General features: G+C 40.8%; 1 protein-coding gene across 1 annotated transcript in view; it reads left to right on the top strand.

Moving 5' to 3' along the window:
• SCUBE1 (signal peptide, CUB domain and EGF like domain containing 1) overlaps positions 1-13,518 on the top strand; it is a 219,319-nt gene that overhangs the window by 163,160 nt on the left and 42,641 nt on the right. The window contains exon 9 of the mRNA XM_026067845.1: positions 2,240-2,362. Coding sequence (XP_025923630.1) covers positions 2,240-2,362 — 123 coding nt within the window. The remainder of the gene's footprint in view (positions 1-2,239; positions 2,363-13,518) is intronic.

Here is a 13,518-nt window from a genome sequence, read left to right as displayed (position 1 = left end):
AGCCCAGAGGTTATGTTGTTCTTATCATGGGTAAAAGAGACCTTTGTGATGGATGACTACTGTGTGTGTTTATGATGCATAACATATTAGTAAATTTAATTTCACAGTTCCATTTGTCCAAAAGTTTTGTCAGGACAAGCTTAATCTAGACTATAGTTAGGTACACCTGAGCTGTGCAAATGGATGGAACAGTTGAGGTTATCCATCATCGGACCTATAATGCAATCCCAGTTATGCATACTGGAGTTGGGGCAAATCATTGCTAAGAATGGAAATGCCAGCATGGGGAAAGTGGGCCAACAAGCCTTGTGCTTCCTCTGCTCAGCTGGACCAGTGCTGATGATCACAGCTGAAACCAAATGGGTTTTTGCCTCTCATCTTATGATATCCTGTAGAGCTGTCCAGAGTTTGCTTTTCATCAAATTTATCAGGTTTGGGAGCCTGAGGTTATTCGCTCTTGGTTCCTCAACTTTAGTTACCAAAACTGGAAGACCATAGACAAGCAAGACTCCTACCATTAGCTCAGTTTGAGAACTCTGTTACCTGAGACATAAGGATTTCACCTAGCTTTGTGCAAAGCACTTAGGTCCCAATTCTACTGCTACATCTGTTACCTATCATTGTACCCTCAATCTTCTAACAAAATTGAATGCAAAAGCCAGTCCTTTGCAGAAACAGACACAAAATTAGAAAGCAGTAGTATTAGTTCAGATGGCCTCAGCTTTCTTTTCTATTTGCCACAAGTGCGCCTCATGAGCAAACCTTTCTAATGATGTACACTGTTCTTGCTCTCCTGAATAGTATATCATCCTGAGCGTATTTCTGTCAGTGTCAGTGCAGCAAAGTACTGTCCAGAAAGGAGGGCAGAATTTGCCTCTCAGCTATTAGAATTTCTAGATTTACCTCCTAACTCACCCTCTTGCTGCCATATGTTGCTGCTATTTATATTTCATGTGCAGAAATAGTAAGAATCATACTATTCTCCCATATTGGTAATCGTGTTTTCAAAAATGAATGATGTCCCCTTAAAGTCATCCTAAATTCAAATTGATTTTTTAAAAAAGCCCCCTTCATTCACCAGTACCATGCTGTCTTTGACAAATTGCCTTCTCCAGATATTAGCTCTTTTGGCACCTAGATTTGCATTTTGCAAGATTTGCTTTTTAATTGGCGAATTGTTACCTCAAAGTTTCAAAGCTCTTTTATTGAGAGGCTTTTTAATAAGGAAGAACACTCTCCACTCATTTTTCTGAAAGATAGTGGTTTTGCTCCCAGAAACGTGCAGCGAAAGCTCTATGACATATTACTCCTTCACTGTTTGCATCTCTAAAAAGAGCTACATTTTTAACACTAGTCTTCCCCTGAAAAAATAGTGTTCCCTGCTCCCATACAGATCAGCAGTGGTTCCATAGTTCTTTAACTGGGGGAGGATGGAAAGGTGCCCTGTATTTCAAACAAGGTTCTGTAACCTATTATATATCTAGTGCACAAGCTCTTATGGGATGGAAAAGGACTGGTCATTCCAGTTCTTCAAAAGCATTCGGAGAAGTTATAAGGTGGAGGAAGCAGAATAACCAGCTTGAAGTTCAGAAGAACAGAGATCTTATCAAGTTCTTCACTGCATTTCATAGTCATTATTTAAAGTAAGAGACATTGATCCTGTTCTTCATATATATATATGTGGCTTTCAAATAAAGGCAATAGTTGCTCTGCCTGCTGAACCACAGAAGGAACATCTCAAATGCACTCACAGTTGCCCTGCATTAACAGTGAATCAGAAAAGTTAGACACACAAAAATGGGTGTTCAGTGACAATGTCACTAGCATATAATACTAAGTACAATAGTCTTTATTTTAATTTTTTTATGTGTTTTCAGCTTTTTATAGCACGTACGTAAGGTGAGGAATTAATGTCTCACACAGGCTGAAGTCTTCTGTTAGGCAAACCACTAGATCRAGAAAGAAACTTCCCTGCATTTTTTTAACATCAAAAAGTGCCTCAACCTGGGTCATCTGGTGGTTGCATTGCTGGGAGAAATACTTTTGTCTCCAGAACAACTCAGCCCACAACTTTTTTGTAAGCCTTGCCAGAAAAGGTTGGGAAAGGGTACGTCTGGCCAGCCTGACTTCTAACAGAGACAGCAGCCTCTTTGGGGAGCTGAGTAAACTTCTATATTCCTGTCCTGAAGTAATCTAAGTGCTGTCGTGAACTAAATCTTTGCCCATTCATTTCTTGCAGACATTGATGAGTGCTTGGTAAACAACGGTGGCTGTGACCATTTCTGTCGAAACACAGTTGGCAGCTTTGAATGCAGCTGCCAGAAAGGCTATAAACTGCTCACAGATGAGCGGACCTGCCAAGGTAAGATGTCATTTATTTTACTCTTTGTGCAATGAGGATGTTAATTTCATTGGATTATTTTAAATTGAGTCATTTATACTATAGATTTTAATCATACTGTCATAGGAAGTAAAGCTAGAAAAGGCCTACTAAATTTCCATTTTCTGGGGTTGGTTTAGAAGGTTTTTGAAAGTGTCTCATGTCGATGTTTTTAGTAGTAGGAATGTCAGTGTCCTGCTGAAGCAGAAAAATCCACGTGGTGTAGTGCAATAAGCACAGGCAAAGAGCCTTACAATCAAGTCCTCTAACTGGTATGATCTTTTGGGGACAGAGGCTTATCTCATTTATGCTGAAGTCATTTGGAGTAACCTATTGGAACCCAGGGTGTGCAACAGTTAAACTACAAGAAGAGTCTGATCTGTGAGCTCACCTTTGATAAGATCTGTTTATGCAGGGATAATGGAAGTATTTTGTGAGAATTTGCATGAAACATATTTTATGTCATCTGTTTGTGTGTGTCATGACTGGTTCTCTAATTCATATGATATACGTTCCATGACCCGATAAGTGCATAACCATTTCCAATATAAGTAGTAAGAATATGCCTTTGAAGAAATGACATTTTAAACATTTGAACTCTATAATTCTACTCTATGAAAGTCTTCTAGAAAAGGCTACAAGCATGAGCATGCATGATTAGAGAAGTGGAAGGAGGAAGTATTCCAGGAAACTTTTCTACATGAATTGCCTTTTTATTAATATATAATTATTTGCATGGGTTTTGAACATGTCAAAAATTATCTGAAGTACAGAACAGCATTATTATTTTGTAGCTTCTTTATTCATCAACAAAAAGAACCAAGGTCTAAAGCTACGTAAGTCATTCAAAAGATTTTCCTTTGCATCCCATTGGTACTTCCATCATGCGAGACGCCTACTCCACCCTGACTGTGTGGTTAGACACAGAGGAGTCAATGCAAGGTTGGTTTTGTGCTGGGACAGGATGGGAAAAGCTCAGACTGGCACAGTTAGTGCCACATGACTAGGCAGATATAGCATTGTAGGATCGTGTCAGACAAGGATAAGTTGGCAGGTGTTGATATACCTGCTAAAAATAGGGACAAAATGTTAAAAAGAAACATTCCTTTCACAGTGCATTTAGCGATAGTTAGGAACACTCTCTAGTTCTTGAATTTCATGTGCCTTGACATGCTCTCACCCTAGTATCATTCAGAGGTTTCACCACTGAAGTCATCTTAATTACATCAGTGAAAAACTCAGTGGGAAAGTCAAGCTCTGTGTTCTTGTTATGCAAGATCTGGTACAAAGGGCTGGGATTTATTTGTTCATTATGCAGAGATTTAGTAATAAGCTTTGAAAAGTACCTATAAATAATCAGCTATCTATTGTGATTATGGGAAACTAGAAGCAGCTCTGTTAGCATTGTTCAGCTGAGTTTTGTTTCTCCATGTGCCTGGGCTGCCAACTGAGGGTGTTACTGGTGACTACACATCGTGCAGTGAATGAAGCAGTAGCTGATCTTCTTTCCCTCATGTGATCAGACAAGAACTGTTGGCTTGGAAATATATAAATGATCTGATCATCCTACTACTTCTGTTCTCAGTGAGCAAGGACACACCCTCTGTCTGCCTCTGAATGGTACTTTGACTGTTAAGTCAAGTTTAGCTTATCTGTTGCTCTAAACTATAGATTAGAGCAAGCCCAGGGGATGCCTGGGCTGACAAAATTGCTCTAGTCCCAGAAATGCTGGTTCTTCATAGTTTGAAATGGGGAGGACCAAGTTATTTCCTGTTCGAAGCCTGAGGTATTTGAGCCCTAGAGACAGATTATGGCAAATATGGTATGATGCCTGCTTTGTGGAGGGAGCTCTGTGACAATTTAGTGCCTGTTTGGTGCTCACAGTGATAAGTGGTGACTCATGTACATCAATGTATATCAATGACATCATTACGCCTGCTGGTGAAAAATGAAGGAAGGGGAATAGAGATCAAGAAACCACTGAAGTATGAATCACCTGTACTTTACTTCTTCCTCTGCAAAGAGAATATAGTCAGTGGAAGTGGTTACAGTTACTAACGTCAGGTCTGAAAGAAAAATGTGGTTTGGGGTTAGTGACTGTTCTGGAATACAGATCATCCACAGGTTTTTCTGGTAACAACCAGGCAGCACTGACCATAGAATGTTACTGAAAGATTCATGGAAATTTATTTTGGGCATATTACTTTCCAGTGAGTGAATTAGAAAAGTTTATTTTATATTTCTAAAAGATGCTGTTGTTCCTGTTACATCTGCTGTTTTGATTCATAATAGAGTTTCTGTGACTTATCATTTTGCTGTCAACATTGCCTTTCTGCTCTGATTTCCACTTTAAAAATAAAGATTTCTTTCAGGTATGTATTAATGCATTTACGAAGTACTCCTTTAGGACCTTAGAGGTGTATCTTTTGGGGGGGGTTGAGTCTTATCCAGTTCAGCTGGTCTCTCTAGAGTGTAAGGAGCTCATCTCCAAATGAGTTCATCTATCAAGTCAAGGAACAGATTCTGCTAACCTTAGGCAAAATGCCCATTGAAACAGATAGGAAGCTTGCCCTTTAAGACCTGCAGAATCCTTGGACRTGTCTGAGTGTTTGTGTCTGATCCATAGGAGAGAATCAGTGAAGAACAAAACCACAGAGATACAGTTCGTGTTAGTAATATTTTTCAAATAAGTGAAAAATACAAATAAGGTGTTGCTATATAACCTTCTTCATATGATCATTAACTTCAGCACGAGGCAATAAAAAGATCCCTTCATATTCCTGAGAAAATCTGAGATTGTTGCACCTCATCTCATTTCCTTGCTGTCCTTTCATTGTAGACCTGAGAGTCAGCTTTAAGATTGCAGAGAAAATTTAGTAAAGTCTCAGACTTTGTTCTGGTTGTTGTATAGCTCCCAGTACATCATACCAAGTGCCTTACACATATGCATTCTCTGTGAAGAAGAAAGTAGTACTCTCTGTTTTACAAGCAGGAAGTGTGAAGCCCTGTATCAGTGGCTTGAATAAGGTCACACGTGAAATATGGACTGGACAGTCTGGAGAATAAACTTCCAGATCTTGTGAATCTGCCCTCTTCCTTCATCACAAGATGATTTTTTTCCTATATACACGCTTATACCATGAAACAAAAATTCATCAGTTTTCAGAAACTCTGAAGCTTGCTGATCACTTGGTCCCACTAGCTTGCCACCCTGCAGGTAGAGTGCTTGTGTAAGCAGCCCTTGCATTTGTAAAGGATATTAAAATGTTCTGCATTTGTCTGTTTTTAGCCCTGTTTGCAAAGAAAACCATTGTCAATCACAGATTATTTCTGCGAGGGAGTGGTTCTCACACTGCAGCTCCTGGTTAGACAAAAAGAATGCAGGGGGCTTCCCTTCCTTTCCCCTCCCCTGCATTCCGGCCTTTAAAAGGAAACTTATTTGTAACCCAGAAGGTGAAGAATCCACATCCCAGGGCCAGTGATATTGTGGAGTCTAATGCTGCTTTCTCAGAGTCCCTCTTTTCATGCAAACTTAAAAATAGATTTTTTTCACTTTTGATGGTGAAGTCACTGTATGACAATACCAAACCCATGTATTGTGTATTATTTTAACAGATCCTTAAGTTTACAGTATTGTAAATTCATCGGTACAGGAAGAAACCTTTGGATCTGTTTGTATAAAACCTAGCAATAGAGGCTTGAATCTCCTTTGAGCATATAGTACAAACAACAGCTATATTTATAGCAAGGAGAGGTTATATTTGTAACCTTTGTGATAATTAATAGCAGGACAACAACCCAGATTAGTTTTAGAACCACATCAGCAACAAAACAGCAAGAAAGACTGTTTAAAGCAACAATGAATCCGTATAAGTGCAGCCATAATTAGCTTAATCCTCAACCAATATGAGTTTTAAAGCTAGTTAACTTAATTGCTTATTCAGTTTCTGTTTGTTGTGCAGTGATGTTGAAAAAATTTCAACAATAAGCACTCTCTCTGCTCCACTCAAGTTCAAGCTTCATTAAGCACCCAGAAAAATGTGTGAAATGCTATCATAAATAATTTTCTCTCCCTGCTGTAGGAATTGCCTTTTGCAAGGGAAGACAAGGAAAGACAGCACGCACGTTTGTCATAACTCTCTCCAGTGGGTAATAGGGTTAAAAAAAGAACTTATATTCAGGAAAAAAGTGCTTTTAGTGGGAACATCCAGTGATCAACTTGTAATACCTTGGACTGCTAACTATACAGTCTCCCCTTCCTGCTCTTCTCCACCTCTGCCCAAAATAGAGCCAAATCCTCGTACACTATGGGGTTTCCCCTTCTGCAGGAGGCAATTCAAGGCTTCTTGCATCATTCCAGTCCTGCTTACATCCTCAAAAGTGGGCTTAGGAGGGGATTGAGGATTCCTAGATCTCTCAGAGATGATGTTCAGCCATAATGAATTCTGTCTTAATAGCCTTTTCACCAACCATTTGAATTGCTACTGTCGCTATAAAAAGGGGATGATCATCCACCAGGCAAAAGTACCTCTCTGCCATGTGGAGTATCTGCACAGGCCATCTAGGCCCTGTGCATTTTGGGGGCTTCTATAAGGCCATGCGTTCACGCCCAGTAGGTGATGACATTTTTTTGTTTGCTCTGACGTATTTCTTGTGTGACTGTTGACTAGTCTTTGTTACCTTCCTATCAGATTTTAACTGAACGTGATGACTCTCTTGTAACTAGGCACTGGAATACAGTGCCTCATAATCTGCTGTTGCTAGTACTTGTGTCTATCCAAAGGAAATTCAGTGATGCAGGTTTACACAAAAGGAAATCCAAAACAGAATTTGGCCCACTAACTTCATGATACAGTGAATTCTCCATCTAGTAATTTTCCTAGGGTGCATTTTGCTAGAAATTTGGGGGGCTTATCACTGCAAAGCTGCCAATAAAAGTCCAAATGCATCTATTCTTTTTTTTTTCTCCCCCTCATTGCAAGAGAAAGCCACTAGCCCATCTACAATTGCATTTGTGTATTTGGGGTTAGCTTTATCTCTTTTAAAACTAATCTATTACATCCCCTCCTTTTCTCTCCTCAGCTTCACTTCCAGACAAGCTTTCCTCAAAACATTGACCCTCATGGAGGGGAGCAACTGCAGGTATTAGCTAGAGCCAGGTATCCTGTGAGCAGATACTGAGGCAGTTTCCTTTCATAGCTCTGGCAGTATACTGCAATGCTGACCTGCAAAATAACTCAAACCTGGCCCAACCTTGTTTTTTTAATCTGAGGTTATCTCTGAGCAGACTTGGTAAGTGTGCCAAGTCTTGTGATAGCTTTCTGATGTGGTATAGGATACATCCCACCTCTTGCCATTTTCAACTGGTTTTTACTTTTGATCTCAAATAAGATTTGAACCCAACCTTCAGACCTTCTATGTTAACCCACTACACCACAGTCCACGCAGACCTAAAATAATACTGCTAAATGAGAGGCTGACCTTTCTTTATTGCCAAAGAGGTCTTTACTTCAGTGAATATGATGTGATTAGAATTAGCTGATGCTTTACATAGGGGGACCAATGCTTCATTGTCAATAGAAGCTTTCTTTCATTCTGGAATGAGAGAAAAAAAATAGTACCATGAACAATTCAATAAATGTCTATAATCCAAGGATGACACAGGCCTGATCTTGAAAAATTTTGCCATATTAATTGAACATCTACTCCCCTCCAGTAATGTCCATCTTTCTATTCTTTGTATAAAATATGTACTATTAGCCCTCCAAGGACAAGATTTGAATCTCCCAGCATGGTATCTCCATTTTGAAAATGGGTATGAAATACGGGATTAATCCTAAAGGGAAGGGCAGATAAAAAGTGTTTGTGGGAATTATTTTTGGCCTAAAGAAGCCCACAAAGATTAAGTACAAAGACCTCTCTATACCTTTCTGTATGGAACCATTGATGATAAGTATGGCTGTACTGAATGAGTTTAATCCCAAATAAATCAGTGCATCCATACCAGCAGCACTGAATCACCAGAGTGACCAGATTAAAAAATAAATAATAAAAAAAGGCAAAAAGGGGTTTCTCCCTGCCTTGGGTTACATGACAGTGACCTGCCACCTACATTTGATCCTGTAACCCAGCAAAGCAACTGACTGTGTCCCCTCACATAACATGCTGGAAGTCTCAGGATGAGGATACACCCCTTGCATTGATTTACACAGGACACAGCCACCCATCTCAGGTTACTTAAGTAAGTACACTGGTASAGGTCAGGGCTGGAGCATTGTCTCTTTCTCTCACTGCATAAAAATGGAGGAGAGAGAGAATCCCATGGCCTGTGTCCCAGTTTTAAAATCCCAAGGAAACTCCTTGGGATACCAGGAGAGGAGGGGCTTTGTCATGATGTCTCAGCCAAACCAAGATATCTTTTTACTTTACTGCTACTTTGATAACTCATCTCGCTGTGAGTAATAGCTCCATGTACCACAGTGCGGTCACAGAGGCAGTGAGCTGTGGGAAATACAAATGGGTACAGCTGCACAATGCAGTAGTAAAGAGACTGATTAAACCTTTCAGCTCTTCTGCATCAGTGCTAGAAGTAATATTTCATGTAAGTTAGTTTAAAGAACCATGGGTGAAACCCAGAGCCATCAGAGTCAATGGATTCACATTACAATTTGACCAACTTTCCAGTGAAAAAACATTGAACAGTTTTGTTGTTGTTCCATTTTTCTCTTTCCTTTTCTCACCCATTAAATAAATAAAAGGGGGAAACATTCATCAAAAGTAACATTATTTAGCCTTCTCTTTCTTTCCGGACTGGAAGTAATGGTAGAAATAACTCTGACACAGCTTCACAGCCAGGCAAGAGGGCATAAAGAGGACATCAGCACTGCTCGTTTTTTTTKGGGTTTTTTTTTCCTTAATATTTAAAATAGATTTTTACCTAAGCCCTCACAAGTCTTTCATTTAGGCTGTTACCCTGGTGGTCAGGACTGACATGTAGCTGGTAGAAAGGAGGGTTAGCAGGCCTTCAGGATTCTCCCTGTGTCCCTGCAAGGGAGGTAGCAGTGGTGATCCCAGAGAGGATTTGCGGTCTGGGATGAGGAGCCAGGATTAAAAGTGCTTAAAAGTGTACTCACTGACTTTTGCTGGAGTTCGTATGTGCATTTGCTGTAACTTTTAGGTCTTCAGCAGTCAGAGAAAATATTCAGGGCTTCGTTTTGCTCTCACTTATATCAGGAAGGAGGCTACTGAACTCAGCAGAGTTACACTGCTGTCCCACCAGGGGAATCTGCTGGTCCTTATCACATTACACTGCTTGAACAGGGTGAGTCAGTGCTGATGTGGGGGTTGATTAACAGGAGAGAGGCAATGAAGGGACTCTAGCCTTTCCCCCATCAGCACTCATTTGTGTGACACACATGAAGGAGAGTGGTTCTCCGTGATGCACTTCTACTCTCATCCACATCAGATGCCTGTATGATATAAAGTACATTCACTTGGTTTAGGCTGGTTTTCAAGCAGTCCAACTGAGTCTGGCCCACTATGTTTGCTTCTGCRCACGCTTTGTGTACAAACAACTGTGCTGGTATTCAGCTGCCAGTGTAGCTAGAGAACCAGGCAGAGTCAGTGATGCACTGGAAGAGATATTGGGGGCTGCTTGGGAAAATCATGCTGTCTCACAGCAAGAAAATGCTAGATGTTTTCCCTGTCACTGATGTTCATTCCCTATGTAGATTTTCTCTAGGGCATTGGGTGTCACTGAGTCTTACAAAAATATCTTGCTTATGACAGGCACTATATTGCTCCTAGCATCAGTTTAAAAAAAAATACTCGGCTGGGAAGCAACGTGTTACACTGTCAATAAAAGGGATATTTCTCAAACCTTTTCTGTTATACATGGTGCTTACTCTTGGTGTCAGCGAGACCGTGAATAGTGGTACAGTCTGCCTCTATGAGAAAAAAAGGGTTGCAAGATCATGCCCAGAAACAATAAATGCCCCAGGCGTAAAGTATAAACAGTGCTAGCCGGTACGAGTTTGTTTGCCAAGTGATGGTATCTGCCGTGTTGGTTGTAGCAATTATGTCTGCTGAAACATGAAAACAAACACATTCCCCTCACCTCCAGTTCTCTTCTCTGCAGCACATACAGAGTTATCGTAAATTAAAAGAGAATTTTCTTTGGTTGCCACTGCTTGGAAGGAATATTAGACCCCACAGTCTAGGCTTTAAATCAATTTCTAATGGGATGAGACCCACTGTGGGGAAGGCAGATGGGACAGATTATTCCACTTCTATTTTCCYGTGAAGCTTCTGACACTGGCTACTGTTGGATGTAAGATATTAGATTAATTTGACCTCAGGTCTTTTTCAGTATGGCAGCTCTTATGTTTCTATGTTAAACTCTATAAAGTAGATCGCTATCAAATTGCTTTTTACAGCTCCGTCTGGCCCCTTCCCCTTGATAATGTGTCTGGGAAGCCAAGCAAAATGTTCCATTAGTGTTTAGAAAGAGAATTTGAGATATATTTTTCATTTGATGCTCTAGGATTTATTATGTTTATAGTGCAGAAATTATTTTACTGGACTAAAATCATATTATGTATTAATGAATCACCAGGATATGAGTCAGCCATGGAATAGTTTGAGCAGGAAGGTAGCATTCTTCCACAAACAATAATCTGTTGATAAATAGTGCTGAAAGCTGTAATTCAATAGGAATTGTTCTTAAGAGACCCAGAGACGGACTACATGTATATATATTCTCCACTGTTGCAGTAGTGCAACTTAAGATAATGCCATGTTACAGTTCTTACTCATTTAATCACCTTGATTAATGTCAGGGATCCTTTACACTAAGTGCTATACAAGATTGCAGTGAAATGACAGCCCTATCCCAAATGATCAGAAAAGTTTCATTTTCCTGTGCTTTCACCTACCCTTCTGACCCTTTTAAAAGTACCCTGTTTTGTTTATTTTGTTCTGAATGAGGACCTGAACTGATTGAAGCAAAGGGGGTTGATTTTCTTCCCGTAGCCATGTTATGAACTGTTAGCGCTTGTGCAGGTAACTTGGTGATGAGCCCTAGTTAGGACAGGTGAGATGAAAACAAAAGTCTAGGCTCAGACACTTAAGGGGCAATCAAATGAAGGATTATTTTCTGGGGTTTTGCTGGGTGGGATATTTTCTGAAGCACGTTTACAAAGACTTTCCATTAGTGTTTTCTGAGGGACACCTGCCCTTCCCAGACTCCAGGGTTTTCTGGGCAGAGGTAGTGGCGCAGGGCAGAGCAAGCGTGAAGAGCCCGTTAGAGAGAACCTGTTCCCATGTGCCGCAGAGCAGGGTCCTGGGAGGCTGCGGCATGCTGCAAGTCACAGGCGGGCGACCAGCCTGGCAGGCTGCAGAGGCAACAGACTCTCTCTTTTCACGGACACTCTGGCCTTTCTCATTACCTGCAGGGGAAGCATTATTTTGCTTCTCCGTCCCCATTCTCCCTCCTCCTGTCTAGATCTGATTCTCAGATTGAGTGCTTGCAAGGAAGGAGGTGACTTTTGCTAGCTCTGGATCTCAAGACAAGGTTTCTAAATACTTTTTAAACAAGCCTTTGAATCAGAGCTGGAGAACAGCAGTTCGTATGTATGTTCAGTGGTCACTGACTTCAGCAGGAGCTCAAGGTAAGCTGAGGATGTAGGACCAGATGGTCCACAGGAGGACCTGCATTTTACTAAATTCTGCATTTTAGTTTTCAGTTGAAAACTGGAACTGCATTATAGTACTTGCTCTTTCAGCACCATCAGATAACACTAGGCCAGATTTTCACCCAAATACACTTTATTCCTTCAAGAAGTCTCACTAGCAGCTACTCAAGGGTGATGGAGACAGCCTGGCAAAGAGAATGGTTTTCTCTGCTCAGAAATATGTCTAAAAAGCAAGTGTGTTGCAGGACAGAGGGAATATTCCTTGCTTGGTAAACAGAGGGTAAAGCTTTTTTTCACGTTTGTCTCATCAGGCTGTTAAGTTGCTCTTACAGAGTTGCTGTGTAAATAGTGGCTTGAGCAGAGTGGAGACTACTATACCATGTTTATGTTTGTAGGGAAACAAATAAACCTGCCTGAATTTTCTTTTAATGCACTTCCACTCTTGATATATGGCTTCTCCTACCCCAAGCACTTGAAGTAGTAGCACAGTTTATTGCTGTAACAGCAGTAGATAACTCAACTTGCCTTTGCCTTGGAAAATGATTGATTTTGGAAAAGGATACGTGTTTGTTCATAAAATCTTGGCAATGTTTTGATGAAAGTACTTTGTTTTCTTAAAAAACGTTGGGAAAGTATTGACTTTAATTGCATTTTAGATTGTCCTGGCAAAACAATGGTAAGAGGATAAACGTAATAGGAGCCAAAGCCAATTGCCTCCTACTGGGTTCCCCAGATTAATAAAGAGAGAAGCCTGAGCACAACAAAGCCCTCACGTAATGCAAGAGCCTGAGAGGGGTGGGAAAGAGCCAGGGCAGGTATGCACAGACCCAAGAGCAAGGGTAGTGTCTGGGAAGTCTGTAATCAGTCTAAGCATTGACAAAATTCCAGCCTCCAATTTTAAGGCCTTCATAACCCAGAAACTGTCTTTTTCTTCCTTGTCTCTATTTCTCTTTCTCTCTTTTACCTCGTATCCGAGCAGATCCTGCCCTCCAAGCAGCCCTCAAAGCTTAGAGGCCTCTGTGTGGCCTCTAAGTGATGGTGCCCAACTGTCACGTGTAGAAATACCCATATGAGCCAGCTGACTCAAAAGGATCTTTATTTTGGTGCCATAAATAATGTTTCAAAACATTGCGTCACTGTGTTTTGAAACACTGTGTTTCAAAAGCTTGTGTCAAAGACAATCTGTACATAATGTGTGGAGGCCATGATTCAAATAAAGGGAATGTCAGAGACGTGTTGGGGCTGGTGGGCCCCAGTATCTGCCCAGCAGAGCAATGCATTTGCTAGCACATGCATGACAATCATGTCACAGCAGAGATGTGGTTACACAGACAAGTCACTAAAGCGCACATACACGGCGCCAGGAAGAGCTGTCATCCAAGCACACCACATGCCAACGCCCACAGTGCTGCAACTTTGTTGGTACTGTTAGCGCTTCTAACAGAT

This window comes from Apteryx rowi, unplaced genomic scaffold (assembly GCF_003343035.1).
Source record: "Apteryx rowi isolate R43461 unplaced genomic scaffold, aptRow1 scaffold_263, whole genome shotgun sequence".
Taxonomy (NCBI): domain Eukaryota; kingdom Metazoa; phylum Chordata; class Aves; order Apterygiformes; family Apterygidae; genus Apteryx; species Apteryx rowi.
This window is presented reverse-complemented; position numbering and strand designations above follow the sequence as displayed.